This window comes from Gadus macrocephalus, chromosome 11 (assembly GCF_031168955.1).
Source record: "Gadus macrocephalus chromosome 11, ASM3116895v1".
In the NCBI taxonomy this organism is placed as follows: domain Eukaryota; kingdom Metazoa; phylum Chordata; class Actinopteri; order Gadiformes; family Gadidae; genus Gadus; species Gadus macrocephalus.
In genome coordinates, this window is record NC_082392.1 from 14,556,355 (window position 1) to 14,571,354 (window position 15,000).

Sequence of the window (15,000 nt, forward strand, 5' to 3'; positions counted from 1 at the left end):
GCGCGCCGCCAGCTCGAAGGTGAACCAGCCGATGCCCACGTGCTCCACCGTCTCGAAGCGGGGGTCCTCCACCAGCTGACCCTCGGCGTCCACCAGGCTGTACTCGCTCATGCTGTTCATGCACATGGTGGCGATGGAGCCCAGCACCACCAGGATGGACAGGATGCTGATGACGCGGCTCGCCACCGAGTAGCCCGGGTTGTCCAGCATCAGCCAGACGTGGCGGCGGGCGCTGCCCAGCGGCTGCTTGTCGAACTTGGACGCGTCGTTGTAGAACTCCAGCAGCTCGTCGAAGGAGGAGGTGGTGCTGCCCTCCTCGGAGCGGTCCTCCCAGTCCTCCCGCCGCTCCGGGTCCATCTTGCGGCAGTGGTAGGCGTTGCTGCAGCACGAGTCGATGAAGAACTCGTTGATGCCCCAGTACTCGATCTCCTGGCTGAAGGAGAAGATGCACAGCTCGGCCATGACGTGCAGCCGGCCCGTGTTGTAGAAGTTGAGCACGTAGGGGAAGAGCGCCGGGTTGCGGTCGAAGTAGAACTCCTTCTCGGCGTCGTCGTAGTCGTCGCACAGCTCCAGGATGGACTCCTTGGACTGGCAGGTGAGCAGGCGCGCCAGCCGGGTCTCGGGGAAGCGGGACAGCGTGTTGGACCACAGCTTCTTCTTGAAGCCGCCCACGTTGATGCGTATGGCGGCGTCCTCCTGGATGTAGGCCCCGGCGCCAAGCCCCCCGACGCCCTGACCCAGAGTCATGTCTGGGAGGAGGGGAGGAGGGGGAGGCCACAGGGTCAGCCTGCTATACTGCTGCTGCTGCTACTGCTGTTACTACTAGTGCACTGATAACCGTGTGGATGCACAAACACACACACACACACACACACACACACACACACACACACACACACACACACACACACACACACACACACACACACACACAGAAATACACAGGCACACGCACACACAGACAAACCCATAGACACACAAACAAGCACATATAAACACGGACACAATCGCGCACACAAACAAACAAAAGCACACGCGCACACACACGCACACGCAATCACCTGGACGCACAGGCGTCCACACAGAAAACTAAGTTCAAGGCAATGGACGCTCTAAACGGGTTTCCATTATTTTATTGGAATCAATTATCACTCCTTTAGTATGATGATCACACTTTGCTTGTCTTAGGATAAAATGATCATAGAATAGCCAACATAAATATATTTCTGCATGTAGCTAAGATACTTACTTTACTGGGCGCCAAGTACACCGTTTCTCCACGAAAACACGCGGCGTGACATTGAACCTGTTGGCATTCTCAAGGTTATTTAGTGTTTGAAACTTGTGACCAAGTTTTGCCCGAGAAGATTATCCTCTGTCCTTTTCTTTGCTGCCTAATCGACATCGAAGAAGACCGCTCCCTTTGTTGTCTCAAAATATAGGATATACATTAGAAAAAAAAGGCAAGCTTCTCTTGGACAGCGCAATGTTTTCTCTAGACTTCACATTTGAAACTGTTTACGATCACGGAAAACACGAGTCGATCAACTGGAACTCCCCTTTTCAGATATCCGAGTGTACAGTCACAGAGCAGCGCACTCACGCACACACACACACACACACACACGCATCGACGGCTTATTTTGTTTGTGCGAGGGAATTCCTTCCTCCCGTCGCCCTCGCTCTCCATCCCACAGTGGTCTCTCTATTTGTTGCTGCGCAGCAACACGTAGCTCAGTGCAACGCCCCCCACTGACACCACAACACCCCACCCACCACCCCGGAGTGATCTCAACATCTCCGTGATGCCGAGTAGAGAGAGCGAGAGAGAGCGAAAGAGGAAGAGAGAGAGAGAAAGAGCGAGAGAGCGAGAGAGAGAGAGAGAGAGAGAGAGAGAGAGAGAGAGAGAGAGAGAGAGAGAGAGAGAGAGAGAGAGAGAGAGAGACGGAAGGAGAGAGAGAGTTAGGGAGGGAGAGAGAAAGAGCGGAGTAGAAGGATGGGGATGGTAAGGAAGATGGAGGTTTAATCTGATTAACGTTTGTTCCAGGTACCAACACATTAAACCATTTCCTTAAATATGTGTGTTTGCGTGCGTCTGTGTGTTTGCGTGCGTCTTATATAGATAAGATAACAAATACTTCAGATACCGTAATCATATTGACGTAGTGAGGGGAAAAGATTCCATAAATTATTAATTTAGTCAGTTCTTTGTTTCATAACTAATTGTGTACAGATATCATCTGTACATATAGGATTTAGGAATTTACAGGAGGCACACAGGCACACGCACACAGTCACACACGCACACGCACACACGCACACACACACACACACACACACACACACACACACACACACACACACACACACACACACAAAAGCGTGCAAACCAGCACACACTCACGTGCGCGTGTGCGCACACACCCTCTGATTAAATGATGACCACAGAATGGACTTTTTCCAATGGCTCTCTCACACACAGACCATCCCTGATACGACTCTGCGTGATTGTGATTATAAACTGATTCAACTGGACCTCTCCCCCCTGCTCTTGTTGGCTCAGACAGTCCTAATAAAGCCCTGTGCAGCCTTTCATTTCCATCCATATCCACCACCACCTGGTGGGATTTGAGTTATTATTCCAGCAAGTCTGCTTCAATGGAACTGGAGTCTCTTGCACAAATGTCTAATGTGTGCGTGTGTACTACACAGGAAGAAGGGGTTAGGAGGATGTACATCAAACATAAGGATTATATTGTACCAATATTAATCCAATGTTTATTCCTTATCTTCAAGCCCCTTAAGCCCTGTTGAATGTTGAGTCTTGAGTCGTGTTTGATACCCTTCACCCTCTCACAAGCCTTCAAGGTATTCTGTTTTTGAAGGCACGCACGCCGCCTCCATTTATTTGGCTGTGGGTGGAGAAGCGTCACGGTTATTGTTTGGGATCTCCACCGGTTAATTCACAGCTTCTCACAGGAGGACTGACAATCATTGCCTGCTGTGATTTATGTCATGCGGACAGATTAATTTTTCATATTCAGTCTTTTTGTTTGGTTCCCCCCTTTCCCACCGTTGTTAACGTAAATCCATTCCCGGATGATTCTGTGATGGATTTAGATTCCACAGTTAAGTCCTTATTTGATGCTTTCCGTGCTAGCCGATGGAGACTGATGCTTCTCAATGAAAACATGAGGTCTCGTTTCAAACCTGGCAGTTCTGTGAAACATGAAATCTCGTTTCAAACCAATCTCAGCCTCTGGAAATGTTCCTGGCTGATGTTAAATATGAAGCAGCCTGATGGTTTGGCAGAGTAAGTGCATTTGGGGTTTGAAATGTTGGGGCTTGGACCACAGGGTTCATTTTGTACCACAACTATACAAACACTGACATAAACGTAACGTGCTGAGAGCTGCAAAATGGGAAAGTGATCACATAGTATATGGATAAGAGTTATGACTAAAGTGTAAATCTGGTCCTAAATGTTTGGGGGTACGTTCCCTGCTCTTAGAAAATGAGAAAATAAAAAGATGAATATATCAAAGTATATTATTTATTCTAAATATAGCCTTTTTACATATCGTTTGGCCCAAGAAAAAAACGTGGAATGCAGTATTTATGAATGGAATGGGGAATTAAACGCTTTTCAATTTATGCACATTTTAATGCAGTCTAATGGGGCCACTGATTGAATTAACGTAAACTGTGATCCATAAAAATATGATGCAATAACATAGAGAAAGTGTTGCGTTTGCACATTATTTTGTTCTCTCACCTCATTTCCTCTCTGCTACAGCACAATTTAGAGTCGATATATATATATATATATATATATATATATATATATATATTGTAATAGAAAGATGAGCAATAGGTTGGAATTTAAAAAACAACAACAATGCAAAATGGATAAAAGGATTACAAAGATTAAAAAATGGATAGAAAACCTCTCTTCATCTCTGTGTTTCAAAGCCTGGGGTGCAGAGCTGTGGTGAAAGTGTGTGGGAGGAGTTCTTATTGAGATGACTTTCACTGTTCTCCGTCATCTCCTAGTAAACACAGATCCTCTTCCTCACCAGCTATTGTCGTTTCCCACCCAAACCTTCTCATTGTGTCCATTTTGTTTTTAAATGTAGCTGCCCTTGCCTCTCTGCTGCTAATGCATCCTTTAAACCTCTCTGTGAACACCTACTTACTCTCCTGCTCTGTCCCCACAGACGACAATGTACAATGGGAGGCCTGGTTCTCATCTCCACTCCAAATCTTTCTTACTGTGGTTAGACGGTCTCATTTGGCTACATGGTTGCTTAGATATATTTCTTGGTCGAGAGGTCGAAGGCCCATAAACAGCAGACAATGTGGCTGTGAAAGGGCTGGTTAAAATGGTGGCGCCATTAAGTCTTCACACCTGAAAAATCCCAAATCCCTTTCGATACCATCAGGGGATGTCGCCGTCTACACAAAGCCTATCAGCTCTTGCTAGTTATTTGTAGAATCCACATAAAAGGGAATCTTTTTGCTCATGTGTTTGTTCTTCCTGCAGACACACGTCTGCATGCATGCCCAGAAGGATGATGTGAAAAAAAAAATAGATGGAAAGCCATCTCATTTGTCTCCCTTCTTCACCCTTCACGGTGAGCTAATCACATTAAACTGCCTGTGATTAAAATGGTGGAGCGGGCAGGCTGAGTCACCCTGGAGGATGGGACGTGCAGGAGCAGCGGGAGCGTCTTCTGCTTTAGCGTACTAATCTACTCTGATGACTTCTGTCCATTACCTGGAGCATACCCAGCGCCTTCTGCAATTACACATTGGCCCACAGGAGATGTGACAATGACGAGCTAAAATATACAGAGTGAGATGAAGGTGATTCATACTCTTATTCCATTACAGCGTCAACGGAATTCCGTTGGACAAAGCAAACAGCGCCATGCCAATGTAGTACGTTGGTTTACAATTTCGACATCCAAATCCGTGTAAGCCTAATTAAACATGAACACAGTGGCAAATGGGGCGCCATGGCACCCATGGAGGGATTTTAACGTTGTGCGTGACACGGTAGGCATAACTGTTTATCTCAGTTATGTAGCCTTGTGGGCGGATCAGGACTGGCCTTAACTCAGACACACACTTCAATGAGCCGGGAAGATATTGGTTACTTTAAAGTTTAAATGTATAAATATCTACACACGTGTATGTTGTCTGTGATCACGTGTATGAGTATGTGCATTTTGCGTATGGATTTCTTCACGTGTGTTTGTGTTTGTGTGTGTGTGTGTGTGTGTGTGTGTGTGTGTGTGTGTGTGTGTGTGTGTGTGTGTGTGTGTGTGTGTGTGTGTGTGTGTGTATGAGTGTGTGTGCGTACGTGTTTGTGTTTTCGTGTGTGTGTGTGTGTGTGTATTTGTGTCGATTTGAGGCTGTTTGCATTTGAAAGGAAGCAGCAGAACTGCATGGGCTCACCCTGTTTGTTGAGAGCTCAGCAGTTTGTTGAGAGCTCCGCAGAACAAACAGGCCTTCATCAGGCCAGCGTTCTCAGAGAGGAGAGTGTTCAGTGAAACGCTAAATAAGGACACGCTAACGTACTTCAGCTAACCCCTCTCCATACAAGGATGTACACACAGGTGCCACTCATACACAAAAGAGATACCTAACACAGAAAATGTGTGTGTGTGGGTGTGAGTTAGAGAGAGGGAAGCGGCATTGGCCATGGTTCATATTTTACTGCTTGTTTACTTGCGGGTACACATTGAATGGCCTTAAGAGATTCTCTCGTAGACTACTCAAGGTCCTCTCATATACCTGAGAATGCCCATCCATACTGCCGTAATGGTCTTAGTGTGGAGGTAAAAGCCTTTCACGTGTGGATGTGAACGCATTACCCTTGTATATGTGGGAGGTAAAGTATGAAATGTAGCCTACACTGCCCCTCATATGTGCCTCTCCACATTCACTCACATTATGCCCTTTTCTCCTTTCCTTCGTCCATTGTTTTCTTCATTTCATGAACATACCCTCTCACTCAAACCCTTAAACCAAATTATGATCTATTTGAGAATAATCCAAATGTTTTATTCAATTGGATTTTCGAGCCAATCAGACCTGCTGTCTGTAAACTTTACAGCTATACCGCTGTGGATATTCATTCTCCTAGCTGTTACCATGACTACTCTCTTTTGATTAACATGTTAAATAAAGGTGTTATAAATAAGAGGCTGTCAAGATCCTCCTCATTAGTATCATCAAAGCGTACCAGAGTATCCATATGAACGAGGCTGCCCACGCAGCTACTTTGCTGGTTGGGTGCTCATGCAGGTCCACATGTTTGGGGGAGATTATAGAAGAGATCCTTAATTAATGGGGTGAGGCGTGGGGAGCCCCACCTGGGCAGGCCCTGAGGAAGAGCCAGCTCCGCCGCGGCTTTGTGTACCTACCGTAGGGTGCTTGGCAGCGCATATCGGGTCAGGTTGGATTGTGATGCTAGGACACACTTTATTATTACATTTAATTTTTTTACATTCGGATGCTGATGAGATCTCCAAAGCAATAATGCTAAAAATGGTTCAGTATTTTTTTTTACGGAAACATGCATGATGAGACACCTGTTGACGAGCTTGACACACATCATCAAACAAAACGAGTGCCACCCTACAGGGCATTTGATGGAGCAACTCCTTTGTCCCACCATCTGGACGAGGATTTTGGCACAGTCGGACCACAGCTTCCGTTGTCCGTCTCGTTTGGGGCTGTTCCCTTGTCTGCCCGCCAGGGGGCAAAATTTATTGGAAATTAAAATTAAAATGACGAAAATGCTAAAATGATTAATTGAAAATCTTGACAAGTAGGCTTTACTTGAAACCATTCATATTTATATTATGTATTAGGCTATGCCACACTACATATTCTTACTAAAGCATGATTTGATATTTTAATAATATATTCTTAATTTATTCTTACTTTTTTTACTATTATATATATATATATGATTGGGAACTTTTGGAAGCAGGCTATTGGACGGCTTAGAGGTCAATCACGCCACTGGCAACGTCTGACCACGCCCCCCTCCAAGTTCCCTCTCGTCCCCCTCTTCCCTCCAACCTGTTCCTATTTCTTCCTCTGCAACTGTACTTTCTCGTGCTCCCATTGAAGTGATTACGGGAAGTCTTAAGGGATGACAAGTTTCAACACACTTGGACAACTATGTGAAGATAAAATCAATAGTGGTTTTCAAGAATCCAGAATAAATTGCACAACAGGGAAATATGGCAAACTCTACTCTATTCCAGAATACAAGTTCTGGAATAGAGTTGCTACCTAACGCATCCCCTTTTCACCATTCCGACATGCGTGAAAATCCACTCCGGGTAAGTAGGCCTACTACAAAAATAATAATAAAGTAACCCTTAAACCCCTAACTAAATCGACACTACACTGTAAACTTTTGTGTTATCGAAACAAAATCTGAAACTGAACATTATTTGAGAAGGGAAAACTAGTCATTGTGAGTCCATAAGTGTCTCCCCAATCTGAAAGCTCTTTGTTAATGAGCTTTTTGTAAATGAGTTCGCAGCAACGGGTAGAACACTTGACAGCTCTGAGATCAATCGGGTTGGCACGTGTCCAAACATTTGTTTCTCTATTCATATTCAGATCAAAGTCCTCACTTTGGAAGCCCGACGTTTTATCTAGTTTGAAGATGCTCAGAATAGTGTGCGTGTGTGTTCGTGTCCGTGTGTGCGTGCGTGCGTGAGGTGTGTGTGTGTGGGGGTGTTGTCCGTTCCTGCTTCGTCTGTGTGTTTGCGTGCGTAGGAAGGTGATTGTCAGAGCGAGAGCAAACAGGAAAACGTTATTTGCCATCAAAATTAAAATCGTCTGGCGCTCTCTGTGTGAGAGCCGAGTGCGCGCGTGACGTCCTACTCGCATGCCACTCACGCACACGTTTCTCATTCTCATCTTCCTATCGTCGTGTGCTCTTGTGCTCCGTCTCTGTCACGTTTATCCTCTCTGTGGCGGGGCTTCGAGGAGAGAGGCGTGAGGAATTGCTCATGGGAGATGAATGGCACCACTGTACCGCCTCTGAACAGCTGGACATTCACTGGTGCTACTGAACACCGAACACCCCCCCTCTGTCCTCTCCCACCATCCCTGGCCATCCAGCCCTCTCTCTCACTCTCTTCCCTCTCTCTTTCTCTCTTTCTCTCTCTCTCTGTTCGTCTCTCTGTCTCAGTCTCTGTCTGTCTATCTTTCTCTTACCATTCTCTGTCTCTCCCCCTCCTCCCTCCTCCATCTCTCCCTTCCTTCCCTTAACCTTCTGTCCATTGGGTATCTCTCTCTCCGTTTCGCTGGTCTTTATTCCTATTACCAGCCTGACAGAACAGCCTGGCGCTCCTTGTCTATCCCTGCTGCCCAGCTCCCAGCACCTCACAGTGGGCCGGGCTGAGGGGTCCGGGAAGGGGGGACAGATCTCCATTGTCAGTGGAGACAAAGAGCAGTGTCTGTCCTGTCATTCTCTCTCCCTCTCTCTCTCTCTCTCTCTCTCTCTCTCTCTCTCTCTCTCTCTCTCTCTCTCTCTCTCTCTCTCTCTCTCTCCCCTATGCCCCTCTCTCTCTCTCTTCTCCTCTCTCTCTCTCTCTCATCTCTCTCTCTCTCTCTCTCTCTCTCTCTCTCTCTCTCTCTCTCTCTCTCTCTGTCTTCCCATCGACCCTCTCTCTCTCTTCCTCTCTCTCTCTCTCTCTCTCTCTTCTCTCTCTCCTCTCTCTCTCTCTCTCTCTCTCTCTCTCTCTCTCTCTCTCTCTCTCTTTACAAATCCCTTCTCCACTGGGAGTGTAGCTCAGCAGATAAACTTAAGTAAGTTTATCCCAGGTCAGGACCTGGGATAAACACACACACACACCTCTCTATCTGTTGAATTAGATATCACCTTTGCCTTGCTCATAAACAGAGAAACTGAATCTCTCTCTATCTTCCTCTCTCTCCTTTCTCTCTCCCCTCCCCGTCCCCTCTCTCTCATCCTAAAGAGGAGAGCAGATATAAGGCCACCATGTTGTCTTTTCATCCTGCCTGTTCTGTTCTGTCTCGATCCTAGAGGTGACACCCAGACAGGACATTTAGGTGTCTTCACTTTTGTGCCAGAGAGGGTATAGCCAGGCTGATGGCTTGAGTGTTCTTTCCTTCGCTCTGTCTCCGCCCATCTCTCTCTCCGTCTCTTTCTTTGTCTTTCTGTGTCTCTCTCAGTCTGCCTTTCTCTGTCTCTCTATCGCTCTCACTCTCTCCCCATCTCTCTCACTCTCTCCCCATCTCTCTCTCTCCCCATCTCTCTCTGTCACTCTCTGTCACTCTCTCTCTCTCGCTCTCTCTCTCTCTCTCTCTCTCTCTCTCTCTCTCTCTCTCTCTCTCTCTCTCTCTCTCTCTCTGTCTCTGTCTCTATCTGTTCCCTCTCTCTCTGTCTCTCTATCTCTCCCTGTCAATTCAAGTAAATTCAAAAGAGCTCTATTGGCATGGAAGATAAAACTTCACATTGCCAAAGCAGTTTGAAAGTTAAACAAAGGAATGGTGAATGTAAAATATCGATAGATCGTTTATAAAATACAAGTAGTGCAAAATGAGGTAATGGTAAGTGAGTGAATCAAACAATTTCCCAGAAGTGGGCCGCAGAACGAGACTGTCTCCATCTCCACAGGCATTATTGACTATACAATTGAAGCACTATATTACAAGCATCTGTCTCACTATCTTGAAACAGTGTGGGTGAAGGGCCCACTCATTGATCCAAATAATTTCCGTAGACACTTAAAGACCCATTCTTATTATGTAATAATTACACAATACAACAATATAGTCACCATACAGTCACATGGTTGTTTTCTAAGGGCGGGCATTCTGTAGGCGTCCGGCCTGCCTGGTAACGTGGCTGATATTTGGCAAGTAGGCAGTGGGCAGTGGTCACGCCTTTGGCCTGGGCGACTTGTTTGCTCTTCCTGCCACCGGATAAGTCTCTCTCGCCCGCTCTCCTACTCGTTCTCTTTCGCCAATCCCTGCTCCACTGGGAGCAGGGATTGGCGAACTGCTCCACAGCAGTTCAAGTATGACCTGGGTTTAAACGTACTTGCTTACACAAACACACACACACACACACACACACACTAACACACACACACACACACACACACACACACACACACACACACACACACACACACACACACACACACACACACACACACACACACACACACACACACACACTCCTCATAGAGGCCCTGTGTCAGCAGCATTAGCAGCAGCATTAGCAGCAGCATTAGCAGCATTAGCAGCATTAGCAGCATTAGCAGCATTAGCAGCAGCATTAGCGGCAGCAGCAGCATTAGCAGCAGCAGCAGCAGCATTAGCATTAGCATTAGCAGCAGCAGCAGCATTAGCAGCAGCAGCAGCAGCAGCAGCAGCAGCAGTAGCAGCAGCAGCAGCAGCAGTAGCAGCAGCAGCAGCAGCAGCAGTAGCAGCAGCATCAGCAGCAGTAGCAGCAGCAGCAGCAGCAGTAGCAGCAGCAGCAGCAGCAGCAGTAGCAGCAGCAGTAGCATTAGCATCAGCAGCATCTAGCCCACTGTACCACATGGAGCTCAGCCAGCATATCGATCACAGCTCATTGAATGAAGAACCACTGGTCTAACGGATGACACAGCATCTATGAGCAGAGAGATGGCGGGCCCGCAAGAGCAGTGACTCATAGAGATCTCCCACTCTATGAGAGTGTCACTCTCTCTCACTCACTCACTCACTCACTCACGCCCCCCGCCTAAACACACACACACCAAAAAAGGTCAACTTGAAGCGGCCACAGTGCTACTGTAATAAAAATACTGGGAAAATGTGTTATCAGCAGCACATCCATCATTGGATAAAAATGTGCATGCGCAAGCCACGCATGCACAAACACACACACAACAGATGTCTTTGGTTTGGTATCATTCATATTGCATGTTTATTTTGGGTTTATGTCGAGTGACAGCTCAGGGGATTTAAGAATAAGAGGGCTTTTTTTTCGCTTAAAAATTCATAACTGTACATTTTAATAGTTAAATATTGTATAAAATCATAGCACCCTAGTCTTCAAACTGGGATTTAAAAATGTATTTGTGTGAAGGATGCATTATGAATGGGTTTACACTGCGAGTAAATCTAGCTCTCATTCAAAGCAGATGAAATGCATTCCCTTGCACAGGTGTGGAAAGGAATTAGTGAAGGAGTCGGCTATTATTTCCATGTAGGTCTAATATAGGCCGGGGGTTGCTCATATACTATCAGGCATCTCTGATCAGATGATAAGCGTATTTTAATTGGAAGGACATGTAATTGAAGTGTAAGCCAGCTCTTGACTTTAATTGCCCTCACTGAATGCATGAATAATTATTCTGCGGAAAATGCACTGGCAAGAAATACGTCTTCCATGTGTGTATTCTTAAGAGCGTTACACTAAAACGATTAATTGTTCAAGTTTACATTGATTATTGCCTGTGGCTCCGGTATTGTCATGTTGGTTTTCAGTAAGACACAGGTCGGAATATATAAGTGACAAATATTTATTTTTGCTCTAATATTTTTCCCTTTGTATTTTTTCTTTTGTTGTTTGTATGTTCTCTCATCTTTATCTCTCGGCCCTCCTTAATAAGGACATAAACACCTAGTCTGAATCCTCTCATATTCTTTTTTGTATTCATCCCTCTATCTCTTTCTCGATTCCTGCCAACAGTTTTCTAAAAGCTCTAGTGGGACCAAACACGAGGGGGTATCGTCTCTGTCTATGAAGGTTTCTTCCTCTAGCTTTAATTATTTATGATACACTCTCGCCCCACATCTCTCAGCCCTTCTTCCTCTCACAAACGCACTCCAACCGCTGCATGCATCCATCACCATGTTTACCTCCTGCAACTCAATAGTGGCACTGAGCAATAATTTGACCCAAATTGAGCAGGATGTACAGTGTAGAATTACCTTGAAATGCTTAAAAAAGATTCAATTTATTTATTTTTTACTTGGAAAGATACAGTTTATTGTTGCATCGTGCAGCAATTATGAGCCGACACTGAGAGACTCCCCTGCAAAATGATGTGCAATGTTTATTATAAGAGACCCCTTTCTTTATACCAGCAAGCCATCCTGAGGAGGGGAGACAATGGTTGTGCTACCTCTCAAGCCATCTTATCTATATTTTCTTTCCTAACTTGTTTGGTCAGACTATTGTGTTTTGATGCTGCATTTGGCTGCATCCAAATTCTGCTCCATGTGTCGTAAATCATCATGGAACTAGATGGAAGATAGATGTGTTTACAAGCGTAAGAGAATATGTTAGATGAAGAGAGAAATGTACTATTCTGCTCCATTGTATTAGCTTTCTGAATAAATAAAAATTGCAATGCGTTTCAGTTTGAGGATGATCGGAAGACAAACAAACAGGATATTTACAATGTGTCAATGGCTGAAATCACTAGGAAGATAGAGATCCCACAAACACACTTGAACAATAAGTACATGGCTCTGACCGACCAAATGTTTTGGGGCAGCAATGTGAGGTTTTGTGACTATACGTACAGTGCCTAGTCTAATGGGTTTTCCTTGTTTGTTTCCCGTTTTCCCAAAGACTTATATCGTGGGAATCATCATCTCCATATGTGGGAACGTGCTCATCAGCGTCTCACTCAACATTCAGGTAGGAAACAGTAAGCGTTGTCAGCTCCACAGCAGTCATAGCACAACAGAAACACCACTAATACAAGGGGAGCTGTGAGAGTGTGTACACAGTGTGTATACACACTCTCATACCATTGCTTGTTTTGGCCATATTTTCAGTTTGCCTTAAAATTGCATTATTAATTTATTATATTCATATGATATAGACCACATATTTTCCTTGGATTCATTTGATCGTTTTCCCAGATGTTTTAGTAGTTATTAATCTAATGTTGAGCTGATCGACGGAATGTCTGTCTCTATATGAACGCAAACTCTACAGACTTAAATCCCAACTGTAGCCATGTGTTTAATCAACAAAGTGTCACTTAAAATATCTAAATAATATCGATTACACTGGGGATTAGGTCCAATATGAAACACAATAGCATGAAAAAAACTTGCTTGTATCCCACTATTTTACCTGCCTCTACAGGAACACGTAGACACGAACAATTACATAACACAACAGGAAACACATGTTGCATCTCTAAAACATTTCCCACTTGACCTCAGAACACAGTAGGGTTCTTTCAGGCTTTGACAAAGGGCTATATAAATATTGTGTGGAACACCATTGTTCACTCCATACATAAATTCTCTGATTTGATGTGATATGGTGATAGGCTGCCCTGTGCTTCGTGTGAAGAGACATGACTGGCCCCACCACAGAGGAGGGATACACTAGTCTTTAGAACCCCTTTCCAATGTGGAATGGGATATCTGATTGCATAAATGGAGTCAGGCCAAGTGTCCTCATGAACAATGCACACTAACAAAACAGCCAAACTCCTATTTAGTGGCTTGCTCCTTATTTCCAGACATTAAAGCATGCATGCATTTTAAAAGGAAATAAAATAAAATAAAAAACAAAAAAACAATAATCATCATTGCTCAAGCTAATTTAAAGACCAAATAAATACTCTTTATTGCATGTGCTATTGCACTATTTACACAATTGCACACAACATTATTTGAGTGTTATAAATAAATAATAGCATGGAAAGGAAATCAGTGCCTTCCCCCTCAATGGCTCAGAGATGTTTTTTGTGTCTGAGTGTTTGGTGTCAAGACACCTAGCAGATGTGGGCCATCAGCTACAATGACCATTGGAGGACGGGGCTGTTACGGAAGTCATAGTTTGTGATTGGATACTGCTATCTTATATACAAGTACCATACAAGCTAGATAAATAAGTGATATAACCCAAATAAAGCCACTGGATTAAATATGATCATAATTAAGTTGCCATTAAATATGCCCCTGTAATATATTGGAACTAAATCTGGCATAGTTTCAAATCCATGGTTTTCTAGGGCAGATTACACTTTCAAACTCAAACCTCTTTTAGATTATTTCACCAATCTGCATGAAACTTGTTAATTAGCATCAACAAAGGGGCGCCTCCAACCTGTTTGTAGATACATCAAATGAACTAGTTTGCTACCAACGCACAAAACTGTCAACAGTGGACAGAATTTTCTATTGAATTTATGAGTGGAAGTTACCATTAGCGACAGCTCTATATGACTAATACGTTTCCCATACCTTGCATAACACATCCAGGGCAAATACCACCTCATGGGAAAGTGACAGGCAGGAAGTTAAGATTAACAAAATTAAAATACATATGCTATAGGGTTACCTATATTTAACCCCTCGTAATAATGCATCATGTCATATGCATTTATGGAAGTTAAAATCATCTGGTAGCTGTTCCAAATGGCTCCCACTTATCTAAAAAGACAGGATCACCTAATTGCATACCCCTAAATGATCACTGACTGGCTGGTCGGCATATTAAAATGGAACTAAATTAAACATGTAGAGTTAATACCACAGTAGTCACAAGAACTACCTCCACTGAACCAACAACCTTTTCTTTCTTTGTGGCTGTGCTCAACCTGGCTAATTGCCTGACACTGAGCAAAGCTCGCTCCCTTCATCCTTCCCCTCTCTCTTCTCCTCTCTACTCCCTCCCTCCACCCTTTCCTCTCATTTCGCCTCTCGTCTCCCCTCCTCTCCTCTCTTCTCCTCTCTTCACCTCTCTTCTCCTCTCTCACTTCTCTGCTATTCTCTCTCTTCTCTTCTCTTATTCTATCTTCTCCTCTCTCCATCACCTTCTGTTCTCTCCCTCCTCCACTCTCTCTTCTCTCCTCTCCTCTCTTCTCTCTTCTCTCCTCTCCTCTTTTATCTGCCTCCTCTTCTCTATTTTCTATTTTCTCTCCTCTTCTCTCCTCTCTTCTCTCCTCTCCCCTCCTCTTCACTTCTCTCCCTCCT

The 15,000-nt window shown here is 44.6% G+C and overlaps 2 protein-coding genes across 3 annotated transcripts in view; one reads left to right on the forward strand and one right to left on the reverse strand.

Annotated features, from left to right (window-relative positions):
* LOC132468231 (potassium voltage-gated channel subfamily S member 2-like) overlaps nt 1–1,804 on the reverse strand; it is a 2,972-nt gene extending 1,168 nt beyond the window's left edge. The window contains exons 1-2 of the mRNA XM_060065954.1: nt 1,250–1,804; nt 1–749 (exon numbers count right to left, since the gene is read on the reverse strand). The exon at nt 1–749 is cut by the window's left edge and continues 1,168 nt beyond it. Coding sequence (XP_059921937.1) covers nt 1–747 — 747 coding nt within the window. The 5' untranslated portion in view covers nt 748–749; nt 1,250–1,804. The remainder of the gene's footprint in view (nt 750–1,249) is intronic.
* A 5,285-nt stretch (nt 1,805–7,089) lies between these two features.
* Nucleotides 7,090–15,000, forward strand: part of LOC132468233 (NIPA-like protein 2) — a 19,960-nt gene continuing 12,049 nt past the window's right edge. For both annotated transcript variants that reach the window (XM_060065956.1, XM_060065955.1), the window contains exons 1-2: nt 7,090–7,361; nt 12,632–12,700. In XM_060065956.1, coding sequence (XP_059921939.1) covers nt 7,260–7,361; nt 12,632–12,700 — 171 coding nt within the window. In that variant the 5' untranslated portion in view covers nt 7,090–7,259. The remainder of the gene's footprint in view (nt 7,362–12,631; nt 12,701–15,000) is intronic.